Source organism: Hypanus sabinus, unplaced genomic scaffold (assembly GCF_030144855.1).
Source record: "Hypanus sabinus isolate sHypSab1 unplaced genomic scaffold, sHypSab1.hap1 scaffold_1123, whole genome shotgun sequence".
Lineage (NCBI taxonomy): Eukaryota > Metazoa > Chordata > Chondrichthyes > Myliobatiformes > Dasyatidae > Hypanus > Hypanus sabinus.
The window spans coordinates 45,590-60,198 of record NW_026779181.1 but is presented as its reverse complement, the minus strand read 5'-3'; the positions used below and the strand labels follow the sequence as shown (position 1 = coordinate 60,198).

General features: G+C 46.0%; 1 protein-coding gene across 1 annotated transcript; it reads right to left on the bottom strand.

Annotated features, from left to right (window-relative positions):
• Positions 1 to 931: 931 nt before the first annotated feature.
• On the bottom strand, positions 932 to 14,606 carry LOC132386373 (NACHT, LRR and PYD domains-containing protein 3-like). Its single transcript, XM_059958624.1, has 8 exons — positions 14,474 to 14,606; positions 9,232 to 9,403; positions 9,074 to 9,139; positions 3,734 to 5,501; positions 2,638 to 2,724; positions 2,314 to 2,484; positions 1,990 to 2,157; positions 932 to 1,840 (listed from the first exon to the last, which is right to left on the bottom strand). The coding sequence occupies exons 1-8, from the start codon at positions 14,564 to 14,566 to the stop codon at positions 1,753 to 1,755; spliced, it is 2,613 nt and encodes an 870-aa protein (XP_059814607.1). The 5' UTR covers positions 14,567 to 14,606; the 3' UTR covers positions 932 to 1,752.
• Positions 14,607 to 14,609: the final 3 nt, after the last annotated feature.

Below are 14,609 nucleotides of genomic sequence, written 5' to 3'. Positions count from 1 at the left end.
TACTCTTCGCTTCCATCCCTCCGTCCAACTGTGCACTTCCCCGAGCCTCCCGCTCCGCTTCAGGGCAAAAGGGCGTGAGCTCTGTGGTCTCGGGGGCCGACTTCTTCATGTGTTTGGATTTCTTCCTCAGTTTCCTTCCCCGCACAGGCTCCACCCCGTCCCTCGCCTGAACCTCCCCGCACGTAGCCTCAGGATTACCCGACTGAACCATAAGGGCATGAGAAGGGACTGAAACAGACATAGGAATAGGGGCAGTGGTAGAGACAGGGTCAGGGGCAGGAGCAGAGACTGGAACAGACGTAGGAATAGGGACAGGGGTAGACAGAGGGTCAGGGGCAGGAGCAGGGGCCGGCACAGATGTAGGAGCAGGAATGGGATCAGGGGCAGAGGTAGCTGGGGCACTAGTTCCCGAAGTGGGCTCGCTGGGTTTTCGGGTGCTAGGACAGTCCCTCCGAAAATGCCCCACCCCGCACGCATGGCACCGTGTGCGCTCAGAGCTCCAATACACCTGATAATCTACCCCCTCGTGCCGGACAGTAAACCGGCCCTCAACTTCGTCCTCCCTCTCCAGATACATGAATACCTGTCGCCGGAAAGAGATTACGGGATGGAGAGTGCGTCTCTTAAAATTGTGCCTGATGGCAGTTATTTCTGACCTTACATGCCACAAGCGTGATCGTGCGGGAAGTAGGTCTTCGTTAGGGATGAAAGGCTTTAAGCTACCTCCACACCGTCCCATATACACTCCCCGTGTCAGACACAGAGCGAATCTACTTCAGTACCGTCCTATCACACACTCCCGGGGTCAGACACAGAGTGAAGCTCCCTTCACACTGTCCCATAAACATTCCCTCTATTTGACGGATGTGGTGGCAGTAAGGAGCCATAAAATCAATAACTTCTTTATTTATTTCATCAGTGTTCGTGGGGAGGGACCATAAACAGGCAGTGACTCCACAAAGTGCTTTTGGAAGTAGGTACAGAGAAGATGTCAGGGGTAATTTCTTTACTCAGAGTGGTGAGTGCGTGAAATGGGCTCTGGCAACAGTGGAGGCGGATACGATAGAGTCTTTTAAGAGACTCTTGTACACGTACATGGAGATCTGAAAATTGGAGGGGAATGGGTAACCCTGGGTAAATTCTTAGGTAAGGACATGTTCGGCTCAGCTCAAATGTAAATTAAACATTGTGAGCGCTGCTGACGGGCAGGAATAAATACACTGTTCCCGAATCACTCACAGTCACACACAATTAACTGATCGGCGACAACGAGTGACAGGCTGCAGAAACAGTCCCGTTTCTCACCCATTGATTATAAAATCACAGTGCCGTGTCTGAGATCGCTGCAGATCGAGGGTCAATGCCGAGGTGTCTGCTAATTTAACATCATTACATCGGCCAGACTGCCGAATGCATCGGCCTCAGCCCAATCCTTAAAAAGAAGCATCCTCTCCTGGGATAATCCCATCCGGGGAACTCGGCCCCACCCGCGGGGTCTTCCTGTCTGTGTAATTCCTGAGGTCGCACTTGTCGGAGCTCTTTACCCGGACTTCAGCCGGAAGCAGAAACGCGGGACGTGAAGCGATATTGTGTCACTGTGGAGCCATCTCTGACGTCACAGAGGGCTTGGCTAGAGCCAGCGTCCGTTGGAACGGTTGGAAATTAAACGGGAGGGCGCCTATTAATGGGAGGGCGGAAATTCGGTCAAAATATCCCTATCCCGCGGGCTGTGATGTTGACACATGCAGATATTCACAGATCCACTCTCAGTCCGGGTCGAAGTTCCTTCAGAGACTCCACTTCCTTCCTCCATGTCTCACTGAACTGATTCCCACTCAGGCTGAAACAGATGGAGGATTAAAGTTTCAGTAAATGGATTATACAATAGTGTCATTACAGGGGACTGAGGTTATGCTTCAAGAACACCCACAAAAATATCACCAGAAAACCCGCGGATCCGCTGATATTAACATTAACACAAACACTCACCAGATCCTCTCCAGACTCGGGTGTGTCAGTATAATGCGGCGGAGAGCGGGGACAGATCGGTCTGTCAGCGAGTTTGATGCCAAGCTCAGCTGCGTCAGTGATGGGTTTGTACTGAGAGCGGAGGCGAAATCCTCGGCACCAGAATCCGTGAGACCGACACTGTGAAGCCTGCAGATGAGAGAGAGAGGACGGTGAAGGACAGAGAGAGAGAGGAGACAGTATAAATCCACAGTGTTTATCAGTAACACAATTACTAATCACATTAATGTTCAGTGTCAGACACCCAGTGACTCTAAACACAATCTCCCACAGTCTGGTACTTACCACAGTTCCTGTATTTTACACTTCGCGTCCCTCAGAGCCGCAGACACCAGTTTCACTCCTGAATCTGCCAGTTCATTACCACTCAGGTTCAGCTCTGTCAGGGATGTGTTTCTACTGAGAGCGGAGGCGAGATCTTCGGCACCAGAATCTGTGAGACCGACATAGTCCAGCCTGGAGATAAGAGAGAGTGAGGGTGAAGGACACAGAGAGAGGAGATGGTACAAATCCCCAGTGTTTATTATTAAACCAATTACTGATCACATTAAAGTTCAGTGTCAGACACCCAGTGACAGTAAACACAATCTCCCACAGTCTGGTACTTACCCCAGTTTCTGTATTTTACACTCCGGGTTCCTCAACGCAGCAGACACCAGTTTAACTCCTGAATCTTCCAGTTTATTATCCCCAAGTCTAAACGTAAACAGATAAATTGATGAACAAAGTGATTCAAACCGTGGGTCTCAGGGAATTTCTCTCACTCGGGTATTTCAGGAAACATTAAACCCTTCAGTAAATCACTGATCGGAGATCCCATCACTGTCAATGACTCTCACTGACCAGCTCCGGGATATTCACCGAACCTCAGTGATTTAGTCCGTCGTTGTTACACTGTCAAGTCCCCAAATTCTGTCTCTGTCCATGATGGTTAGAAAAGTGTTCGTGCCTTGAGAGGGTCGACGGGGCCAGAGCAGAAAGGGAGAAACTTCCACAGTAAGGAAGAGATGTGTTTTGGAAAATATCCATGGGAAATTGCGGAAAAGATCCTCAAAGGTGGGAGGGGATGGAAAGTGATTCCACATGAGGAAGGAGTAAAAGGTGAAGAGATCCAATCAGGAGGAAGGTAGATGTGGTAGAGAGATCCATGAGGGAAACATGAATCGACAAGACAATGAGGCAGAAATAGATCGCGCGGACGGGAGGGTGAGGCCCACAGTCCGGAGAAAAGAGATGCGCCCATGAGGTCTGGGTATCTGGTTGTGAGCACAGTCATACAGGTGGACTGATGGAGATAGTCACACACGGGGAAGGGCAGAGAGGACAATCTAACAATGCTATTTATTTCCTTCTCACTGGGACGGTCTGCTGACGGTCTCTTGTCCCTCACCGGGAAGGGGGTGTGAATCTCTGACCCACCTGCTGCAGTCAGTGTCGGTCTGGGTGTCAGTAACAGTGAGAAGGAACATTGTCAATGGACGTGTCACAGGCAGCAGGAAACACGGCCATTCCTGTGATTTACTACCATTAAACCAATGGCCGTTGTTCACTGATCTGATGAATGTCTCCAACATCCCTTCACAAGGAACCACAGGAATATCGACCAATCACAATTATTCACAGTCTGAGTTACTTGAGTTTTACACAAATTCCTTTACACTGAAACAAAAACAACAGAACAGAGTGAGAGTTAAAAACAAATTACCTCAAATCCTGGCACCTGTGCAGCCCGGGTCCCAGACGTTGGATTCCTTCACACTGAATTAGGCAGTACTCCAATTTGAGCTGTTTTACTGTTTCACAGAGTCCGATGGCATGAGACAGGACCGCGCAGTCAATCGGGGTCAGTGTCATTCCGCGGAATGAAAGTGATTCCACAGATCCCAGTGCAGCCTGAGCCAGTCCACGATTCTGAGACTCAAACAGGTAGTGCAATGTGTTCAGGAGGCTCCTTTTACCAGCTTCATTCTCTGTGTTACCACTCTGGCGTTTAATCTCTTCCTTCACCCAGTCAATCACCCGGCAGGTTGTTTCATGAGGAAATGGACCCAGAAACTCCTCCAGACCCCGAGCAGTCATTGGGGAGGAGAGACCAGCAACAAAACGGAGAAACACCTCAAATCGCCCATCTGCTGTGTTGTGGACTTCAGTAAGGAATTTCAGAATATCCCCGGGATTTGGATCAAGGAATTGTGCGACTGCAGCTACAAACTCTTGGATGGTGAGGTGTGGGAATGTGTACACCACGCTCCGGGCAGAATCCTCTCTCTCCAAAAGCTCCATCAGGAACCCGGACAGGAACTGGGAAGGCTGCAGATTGTAGTTGATCAAATCTCCATCTGTAAACACAATCTTCTTCTCGGACACTCCTCTGAAGGCCAACTGACCAACCCTGAATAACACATCACGGGGGTTCTCAATCTCACGCCCGTGGTTTTTCAGGATGTTGTAAATATAGTAGGAGTACAGTTGGGTGATTGTCTTGGGAACTCGCTGCGGGTCCCTGACTCTTTGTGTGAAGAAGGGGCCCAGTGCCAGACCGAGGATCCAGCAGTAGGAGGGGTTGTAGCTCATGGTGTACAGGATCTCATTCTCCTGCACGTGTTTGATAACTGCTGCCGCCACCGTCTGATCTTCAAAATGTCTGATGAAATATTCCTTCCGTTCCTCACCAACAAATCCCAGGATTTCAGCAAAGACACTGATCTCCGCCATTTCCAGTAAATGTAACGCAGTGGGACGGGTGGTCACCAGCACTGAACACCCTGGGAGCAGCTTGCCCTGGATTAAACTATACACAATGTCCGACACTTCACACCAGCACTCGGGATCTGAGCACTGGTGCTTGGGTTCTGTATCTCTCCGACTGTCAGCAAAGTCGATTCTGTGTTTGAATTCATCTATACCATCAAATATGAACAGCAATCCCTTTGGGTTCTTCCAGACCTCTCTCAGTAACTTCACAAAGTAAGGATATTGATCCAGAATCAGTTCCCTCAGGTTTATTCTACAGTTAATGGAGTTTAAATCCCGGAATTTGAAACTGAAGACAAACTGGAATTGTTGGTATATTTTCCCCGAGGCCCAGTCATAAACAATCTTTTGTACCAGTGTTGTTTTCCCGATCCCCGGTACTCCAGCCACTGCTGCCGAACGTCCCGAAGTTGATCGCGCAAATAATCTTTTAATTTTTCCCCAAAATCTATTTGAGTAACTGCTCTGAAATAGATTATCAATGCGGATTTTTTCCAGCTCTCCGCGGAGATGTTTCTGTCTCCACTCCTCCTGGTCTCTGCCTCTTGCCAGAAGCTCATGTTCTACCAGTCTCCTTTCTCGAACAGTAGAAATGACCGTGAGCTCAGCGTATCGATCAAGCAGCTGGAAAACCTTCACCTTCTCCCTCATCAGGATCGTGTTCACTCTCAGTTTTTCAGTTTGTGCCCGCAGAGTCTCCATGTGTTTCTGTCGAACATCTGAGGACGGAAAGAAATAGGTTGTCACTGACTGATCTGATGAACAACAAACACTCACGTATTCCAGCCCACAATGAAGAAACTTGTTGAAGACATTGTTTGGGCGAAATTAGGAGATCAGAAACAGAGTGTCTGAAATTGAACGTTGGGCCAGAAACATTTCTGATCTGATTCAGATATGTAGTTAAAAGCTCCGCTCTGCCTATTGTTCGTAGTTTGCAGACTCCCCGGTGTTCCAGCGAGCACCAAGTGCTCACGTGATTCTGGAGCGGAGAGTGTTGTGTGGAGCGGGTGGTCTCACTGCTTTCACTGCTCAGCTTTGGTTGAATTCTGCAAAAGTGCAGACGATTACACGGAGGGGGTTTGCAATGGGCAATTTACGTCATTTTACTTCTCTCATAACTGACCTGATCTTCTTGATAGTCCTTTCAGTTTAAGCTGTCAGTACTGAGCCACAGAGTTTCCTTTGCCAGGCTGAGCCAGCCATGGTATAACTCACGCTGCACTACTCTATTGTCTCTTATTCTCTGAGGGTCTGGGACATGAATGCAGGCAATAAGCACCCAGCACTCACTACAGTCTCCTTTGCTCCGAGGAGCTGGTAGATGAGCTCAGAAATACACCACCACCACATGTCTGCAGTCTTCTCTGCTGCTGGAAACTTGTATTTGTATTCAGGCAATCCTCTGTTGTTGCCCGCAAGAGCAGGAAACTGAAGAGGCTCGCAGTAGCAATAGTGGACTCTATAGTCTGGAGGACAGATAGGCGTTTCTGTGGACAGAAAAAGGAAACATTGGTGGTTCTTTTCCTCCCCGGTCCGAAATGTTTCTGGACACGTCCATAATATGCTGAAATCGGAGGTTGCGCAGCCAGAAGTCGTGGCACATATTGAACTGATGACATAAGAAGTAAAAAGGTTCGGGGTCTGGAAAACAGAACATAGGGAGATAGGAAGGAAGCGGAGAAGTTGGAACTCAAACATAGTAATCACAGTATTTCTGTCTGCTCCACACGACAGTCAACATTGGAATAGAATGAGGCAGAAGAATTGCAGCGCGGGTCAGGGATTCTCGTTTTTGGATAACTGGGACAACCTCTAGGATAGGCGTGCCCCGTACAAAATTGACGGGTTGCATGAATCGGAGCGGTACCAACATTCCTGCGGGAAGATTTACTGGAGCTGCTGGGAGTGTTTTAATATGGCAGGGGGAAGGGAACCAGGATGATAGATCTGAGGATGAGCTAACAGGCTTAGAAGTAGATGATAGGTGTAACATGAATGTACGGAAGGAAGGAGAAGCTCATGTAGGCAACCATGGCTGACAAAGGAAGTTACGGACTGCATAACATAAAACGAAAGGGCATATAAGGCAGCAAAAATGGGTGGGAAGTTGGATGAAAGGAAACCTTTTAAAAAACAACAAAAGTCAACGGATAAAGCTATAAGAATAGAAAAGATTAATTATGAGGCCAGACAAGCCAATTATATACTGCACGTTACCTAACGTGTTTTTCAGTTATGCAGAGTAAAAGGAAATAAAATTGACGAGGGATCATTGAAAAATGATGTTGAAGTAGTAACGTGAGACAAGGAAATGGCAGATGAACCTAATGGGTACTCTGCATATGTCTTCACTGTGGCACACGCTAGCAGTGCGCAGTGGTTCGTGAGTGACAGGCAGGAGGTGCGAGTGTCATTGCTATTGCAAAAGAAAAAGTGCTTGGCATACTGAACAGTCTTAAGGTGGATAAGTCACCTGGACCAGATGGACTATATCCCAGAGTCCTGAAAGAGGTTACTGAAGAGTTAACGGATGCATCGGTCAAGAGTTTTTCAAGAAACGCTTGATTCTGCCATGGTCTCAGAGGAATGGAGGATTGCAAATGTGACTCCACTCTTTAAGAAGGGAGGAAGGACAAAGAAAGGGAATTATAGGCCAGATAGCAAAATCACATTGGTTGGGAATTGTTGAAGTGTATTATTAAGTTTGGGGATTCGAGGTTCTTGGAGACTAATGACAAAATAAGTCAAAGTCACTATGCTCTCTGTTGCGCGAAATTTTGCCTGACAAATCTGTTAAAGATCCTCGAGGTAGTATCAAGCAGGGTGGACAAAGGATAGGCAGTTGATACCAGTCAAATGGATTTTCAGAAGGTATTTGATATGGTGCCACATATGATACTTACTTACAAGTTAGAATCCTATGGTGTTACCGGAAAGATAATAGCAAGGCGAACGGAATTGCTGACAGACAGGAGGCAGCGAATGGGAATAAAATGGACCATTTCTGCTTGGCTGTTGATGACTAGTGGTTTTCCTCAGGGTCAGTATTGGGACCAATGCTTTTCACATTGATTGTCAGTAATTTAAAAAATGGCTTTGCGGATGATATGAAGATAGGTGTAGCTTTCGGTATTGTCGAGGAAGCAAGGCGATTGCAGAGGACACAGACAAATTGGAAGAGTAGGGAGAAATGTCAAAGGTGGAATACAGTACTGGAAAATGTCTGGAAATACCTTGTGGTAAAAGGAACAATAGAGCGGACCATTACCTAAATCGGAAGAAGATCTAAACATCAGAGGTACAGAGGTACTTAGGAGTCCTCGTGCAAGACTACCAGAAGGTTAATTTCCTGGAGTAATGCTGAGTCTTTTTAGACACTCGTCAGACCGCATTTGAAGAATTGTCAACAGTTTTGGGTCCCATATTTCAGAAAGGAAGTGTTATCACTGGAGAGGGTCCAGTGCATGTTCACGAAGATGATTGCAGGAATGAAAGGGTTACATTATGAGGAACATTTTGGCAACTTTGGGCAAAAGTGGAATTTAATAGAACACGCGGGGACGTTCTTGAAACCTACCGCAAGATGAAAGGACAAGAACGGGTGGATGAGGAGAGTATATTTTCAATGGTGAGAGTACACAGAATTAAGGGGCCCAGCCTGAAAAGTGAGGGAGTGACACTTTAGAACAGAGGTAAGGAGGGATTTTTTTTAGCGAGTAGGGTTCCTTAAAATGCTATGCTACAGACTGCAGTGGAGGCCAAGTCCGTACTTATATTTAAGGCGGAAAGTCGTCGTTTTCTGATCAGTCAGGGCATCAAAGGATATGTTAGAAGGCAAGTGCATGTGGTTGAGTGGGATGCAGGATCAGCCATGATGGAATGGCGGATCAGACTCACTGGGCTGAATGGCCTAATGCTCCCCTATGTCTTCTGTTTTTATGGAGGAATCACAACAAATATCGGCTCCACTTTGGATCAGACGCGTGAGATTTCCTTTGCTGGAGTTGGATATTCCAATTGGAGAGGTCTGGCTCTAGTTTTGTCAAATCTCCTGATATTTAGCGACGGGAATGTCAGTTTATAAAACCTATAGATGCGTCTGGGTGCATCGCCCGAGACCCAAAATGTACCGTGTGTTGTGACAAATGTATTTTGGTTTCCTGTCGTCAGCCACAGCAACAAAAACCTGCCTCACAGTTTCTGCCAGTCTAGTAACTTGCCTCTAAACACAGGTATCCAGACTGCCGTAACGAAATGAGATTTTTGAGATTTCTGTTCCATCGCTTACCTTTCAGATGCGTGGGCAATTCATATATACCCCGCTCAGTGTCCATGTAGGCGAACTGGTCGTCACCTGTTCAAACAGATTAACCTGCATTAATCTGTGTAATACTCTAAATTCATCACCATTTACAGCTGTAACATACAGTGTTTTGTTCACCGTACCACGTTCCCGTATTTCATTCAATATTCTGCTCAGCTTCGGTAAATGGTGATGTAGTTTCACAAAGGATTCCCACATCACCCTCCGGGCCCCGGAGCCCTTCTCCATCACCAGATCCAGGAGGAGTTTGGAAGCGCCCGCTCGGATTCCCTTTTCCGCGAGCTCAGTCACGTTCTGTAATGAACAATGGGAAATATATTGAGGAGCAAAGGGATGGGTACAAATCTACCCTGAACTAACCCAGCACATTTTCAACGTCACAGATCGCTAAGAACTATTGAAGTGTTCATAGCGGGAGATAAAAATAAAAATAAAATTTCTTCTGACTAATGATGTCGGCCTGAAACATTGACAGTTCGTTTGCAGGGATCCTGCCCGACCTGCTGAGTTCCTCCCGCGTGCTGTGCGTGTTGAATTAATTTAAAAGAAGCGAGTGGGTTCATTCCGGTCATTCTGTGCCACAGATTGCGGGGTCATTATCCACTTGGCAACGTTTAAGCGGAGAAGACATAGTGTGAGTGAGCCAGAGATAGAATGGGTAGTTGAGACTTATTGTCAGAGAAGGTCCAGTGAGACTTCAGGCAGATTTTGGGTATGATTTTACCAGTTGTTTTCACGGTTAGAGCAGTGCGAATGCCAGGAAGGATAGGGGAATGCTCTTCCTACAGGGCGTGGCAAGGCAAGGAGACCTCCAGTGTCCTTGACAACTGCAAGAAGCGCATACAACTGCAGTTTATTATAGACTGTGTTAAGGAACTGGAGCTGGAACTGAATGAACCAGGAATCACTCATCAGGCTGAGAAGTTAACTGACGGGCTATACAGGGAGTGGTATACCCAAGGCTTAGGACATAGGTAACTGGGTAACTGTCAGCAGGGGAAACATCAGAATATCTGCCTGCAGGGAACCCCTCTATAACAGATATATATCTCTCTGTTTCGGGGTATGACCTAGAAGAGAAAAACCATGTCGTTTATGCCTCTGGCACTGAGTTTGGTTTTGTGACTCAGAAGGGGTGGGAAGAGTGATCTTCACTATCAGCGGTTAGGAAAACAGGATGGAAATTCTGCTGACGACAGCAAGTTTGCTGGATGGTGTGTTGTCAAGGTCAGGGCTATCTCGCATCCAGTCTGCAACGTTACTAAGGACAGGATGAGTAGCCAGAAGACGTGATTCACATTGGTACCAATAACAAGAGCAGGAAGTATGATGAAGTCCTGCAAAGTGAGTTCATGGGGTTAGATGCTAATCCAAAAGGCAGGATCCCCATAATTGTGTTCTCAGGATTGCGACCCGTATCACGTGCTAGTGAGGTCGGAAATAGGACGATAGTGCATTTTAACGTGTGGCTGATGATATGACGCATGACCAAGGGCTTCAGATTTTGGGATAATTGGGATCTCTTCCAAGAAAGTTGGGACTTGGACAGGCATGATGGTTTTACACTCATATTGGAGGGCGCTGATACCCTTAAGTGAAGGATTGTTAGCGCTGCATAGGGAGGGGAGATGTGTTAAAGTTAAGATGCAGGGGGATGAAGAACCAGAGTGGATAATGGAGCGGTTGTGTGGGAAAGTCAAGTAGCTAAAGGATGAGCATCGTGAATCTATTTTTTTCCGAAATCCGTATTATACCAATGCAAGCAGTATTGTCGGAAAGGCAGATGAGCTTCACTCATGGATCAGCACATTGAACTACAGCGTTGTAACCATTCATATGATTTGGTTGGAATATGTGCCGGACTGGTTGTTCAGCATTCCAGGGTTCTGTAGCGTTAGACACGGTTCGATAGAGGTGAAGGAGGGGTGGTATTAGGAAAAAATATCTCTGCATTGCTCAGAGAGGACAGACTAGAGAGCTCATCTACTGAGTCTACGTGGGTGAAACTAAGCAATAAGAAATGGACGAACACGTTAATTGGATGACATTGTGGACCACGCAATAGTCAATGGGACTTAGAGGATCAAATTTGTAGGGAGATCACAGACCGTTACAAGAAACACGATGTTCTGATGGTAGGTAATTTTAATTGTCGAATTATCGACTGGGGTATCGATACTTGAAAGGGCCGGATGGGATAGTGTAGCTCAAGTATGTCCAGGGACGTTTCCGTAATCAATATATTGAAGTCATGGCTACAGACAGCAAATACTGGAATGCCATCAGAGTACACGACACGTCAGGTGATAGAGGGGTGTGCAGGTGATGAAAATGACATTAGTTTAAAGAACATTATGGACAATATCTTGTCCTCAGGTTAACAATCTAAATTGGAGAAAGTCCAATTTTAATGGTATCCGAAAGGATCTGACGAAAGATGATTGGGACAGGTTGTTTTCTGGTACCGAGGTGATTGGCAGGCTTGAGGCGTCCAAGGCTGAAATGTTGAAGTTTGAATCCACGAATACAGACCGAATATTCGTGACAGAATAAAAGGCGAGACAGGTCCTGGTTTCTGAGTGGCCCTGAGCGCATCGCAAATACAGCCTCGAAGGTCAGAGGAGTACAGGAAATGCAGAAGTTACTAAGGGAGGAAATCCGGACGGCTAAAGTATGGCATGAGTTTGCTCTAGCAGACCAGGAAAAGGAGAACCCCAAACTCTTCATCAAATATACTCAGAACAAAAGAATACCAGCGGACAAAATTGGATTTCTTGAAGTTCAGAATGGGCCTTTATCCATGAAGCTGAAAAAGGCGGAGGAGATTTTAAATCTTTTTTTGTTTTTTTGCATTTATATTTAGTCAGGAGGCACACAGTGTCTTCAGAGTGAGAGAAAACATCAGTGAGATAATGGGCAATGCACGGATTATAGAGGAGGAGATATTTACTGTCTTGAAGGAGATGAAGGTTGATAAATCCCTAGTGCTTTCCTTCGTACCTCGTTTGAGACTATTTCAGAGATTGCAAGTGCTCCAGCAGAGGAATTTAAAACGTCAGAAGTGGAAGCATTGGAGGGTAGGCAATGCTGTTCTGCTGCTTGAAACTCTGTAAAATTAAGGCACGGAATTACAGGTTGGTGAGTCAACACCAATGATGGTAAAGTTATTGGTAGGTACTCTAAGGACGGGATATGAGTATTTGGATGGAGATTACGGGTATTCAACACTGATTTGTGCCTGTTAGATCCCGTCCAACCAATCTTATAGTTTCCTGAAGAAGTTACGAGGCAAATAATGAAAACAAGTCAGTGGATGTTGTCTACTGGGGCTTCAGCAACTTGCTTGGAATTAATGACAGGGCCGCCAGTTAGTTTAGATATTGGATTCGCGAGAGAAGCTAAAAGAGATAGTAGAGATTTGCTTCTCTGACTGGAGGTCTATGACTAGTGGTGTGCGGCAGGGATCTGTACTGGGTCTGATGTTGTCTGTCAGATAAAACAATGCTCTGTATGACAATGTGGTAAACTGGGTCAGCAAATCTGTGGATGACACCAGCGTAGTGACAGTGAGAAAGGGTATCAGAGCTTACAGCGGGACATGGAACAGCTTGCAAAAGGCGGAATGGAGTTTCAAAGATAGAATTTAATGAAGAACCGTGCGAGGTGATGTACTTTATGAGGACAAACCATGATAATAGTAAGACATTGAGTGGTAGGGCATTGAGCACTGCGGTTAAACTAAGGTATCAGGGAATAGACATCCGAAATTTCTTTAAAGTGTTGTCGAATTTAGATGGCGTTGGAAAGCTTTGAGGACATGGGGCTTCATAAATCAAAATATTGAATACAGAAGTTGGGATATTATGTCGAAATTGATGTGGCAGAAACTAATTTAAAGCAATGTGTGCACCTGTCTCTTGGAAGGATATAAATGATTGACCGAGTGCAGAAAGAAAAATACAGATTGTTGCCAAGGCTTGAGGAACTGAGAGAAAGGGAAATTATGAATAGGCTAGGACATTATTCCATAGAGTGTAGGAGGACCAGTGGAGATGTGATAGAGGTATCTGTTTATAAAAGGTATAGAGAGAGTTAGTGTGAAAAGGCATTTACTACTGAGGTTGGGTGAGACTGGAATTAGAGGTCATTTGGTAACGGTGACAGGTGAAAGGCAATATGAGGGGAACCCGTCACTCAGAGTTTGCTGATAGCGTAAGACGCGTTGCCATCGAAATTAGTCGATATACATTCGACGTGTACATTTAAGATCAAGTTGGATAATTTCATTCAATGGGGAAGTTATGGACTTCTCCAGCCAGGGCGCCGCTCAATGGGACTAAGCAGATATGTCGGTGTGGACTGGATGGTCCGAAGATCATGCTGCTGTACTGTAGAGTTTGATGACTATGGGTAGGTCAAACTATGGCAGAGTCACTGTTGATTTTCCCTGGGGTAATTGTCGGTGAACCCCAACAGGTTCACACTTCTCTGCCGGACTCCATGAGCGCTCCAGTGTCAGCCTACAGCTGGGAACTGGCAGTGAGGAGCTGACAGCAAATTCTGGACTATTGTGCGTGTGTGACAGACCAAAGCTAACTGGTGGTAATGTTGAAAAAGAAGTTTGGACTGAAATTGTCAGCTGCGTCACGTGGAATGTAGTGTTCAGTATGGTGTATGGCTCTTCACTAATATTCATTCTGGGTCGCAAAAGATGAATGCACTCCAGTAGCACAAGGACCATAGGAAAGTGTTTCTTTGTAATACTGCGTTAGCAGTAGATGCTTGGAATATTTTTAATGATAATAATGTTGCACTCCCCAATATAAACAGTATAAGCTGTAGCAAGTACAAACACAAATTGGAACATTCACAAGGAACAGAAGTTAACTGAACCATGAGGCATGTTGTGATATTGATCAAAAAAGGGTCCGTAGTTCAAATGAGAGACGATAGTCAGTGTTGCCTCGTCAGTTGAAAATGGGTTTGAAGGTAGACTGAGAATGAGCTGAGAAATAAGTCACTATATATTTAATTTGTGGGAATCCCGTGGGTCATCAAACACAGTTTGGTGAATGTCCATTAAAGTCGAATATTGGGAGGATGATGTGATGTCAGGCAGAGTGGTGTAAAGAAGGTCTCTGTCCACTTGCAATGTCCGTCAAGTGTCATCTTACTAAATTCACCTGCCAATCATTGTCTTTATCCTTACCTGTCTAAAAATGAGTGTGAGCGAAAAATCGGAAAATATAGTTTCTGCTCATGAAAACTCTTTTCCAGATGTTGTGCACAAGCATTGCTGGATTGTCACTGCCCAGAGGTTCCGTTGCGTTGGTTCTACACTCAGCCTATGTCCCGCCCACTTACGTGATACTCTCGCCCGGTGAAGTGATCCTCGCCCATTAACATGAAGCCGACTCCCTCCACACCCTCCTCAATCGCCTGCTCCAGTCGCTCCATGTAGAAGCTCGTCAACCGGAACAGGTGGTGATCTTCACAATTT

Excerpts from the sequence above, each read along its gene's own strand:
- LOC132386373 (XM_059958624.1), bottom strand. The coding sequence starts at position 14,566 with ATGGAGCGACTGGAGCAGGCGATTGAGGAGGGTGTGGAGGGAGTCGGC. Across the intron at positions 9,404-14,473 it reads TCACCGGGCGAGAGTATCAC|AACGTGACTGAGCTCGCGGA; the intron begins GTAAGTGGGCGG and ends TGTTCATTACAG. Across the intron at positions 5,502-9,073 it reads ATTGCCCACGCATCTGAAAG|ATGTTCGACAGAAACACATG; the intron begins GTAAGCGATGGA and ends TTCCGTCCTCAG.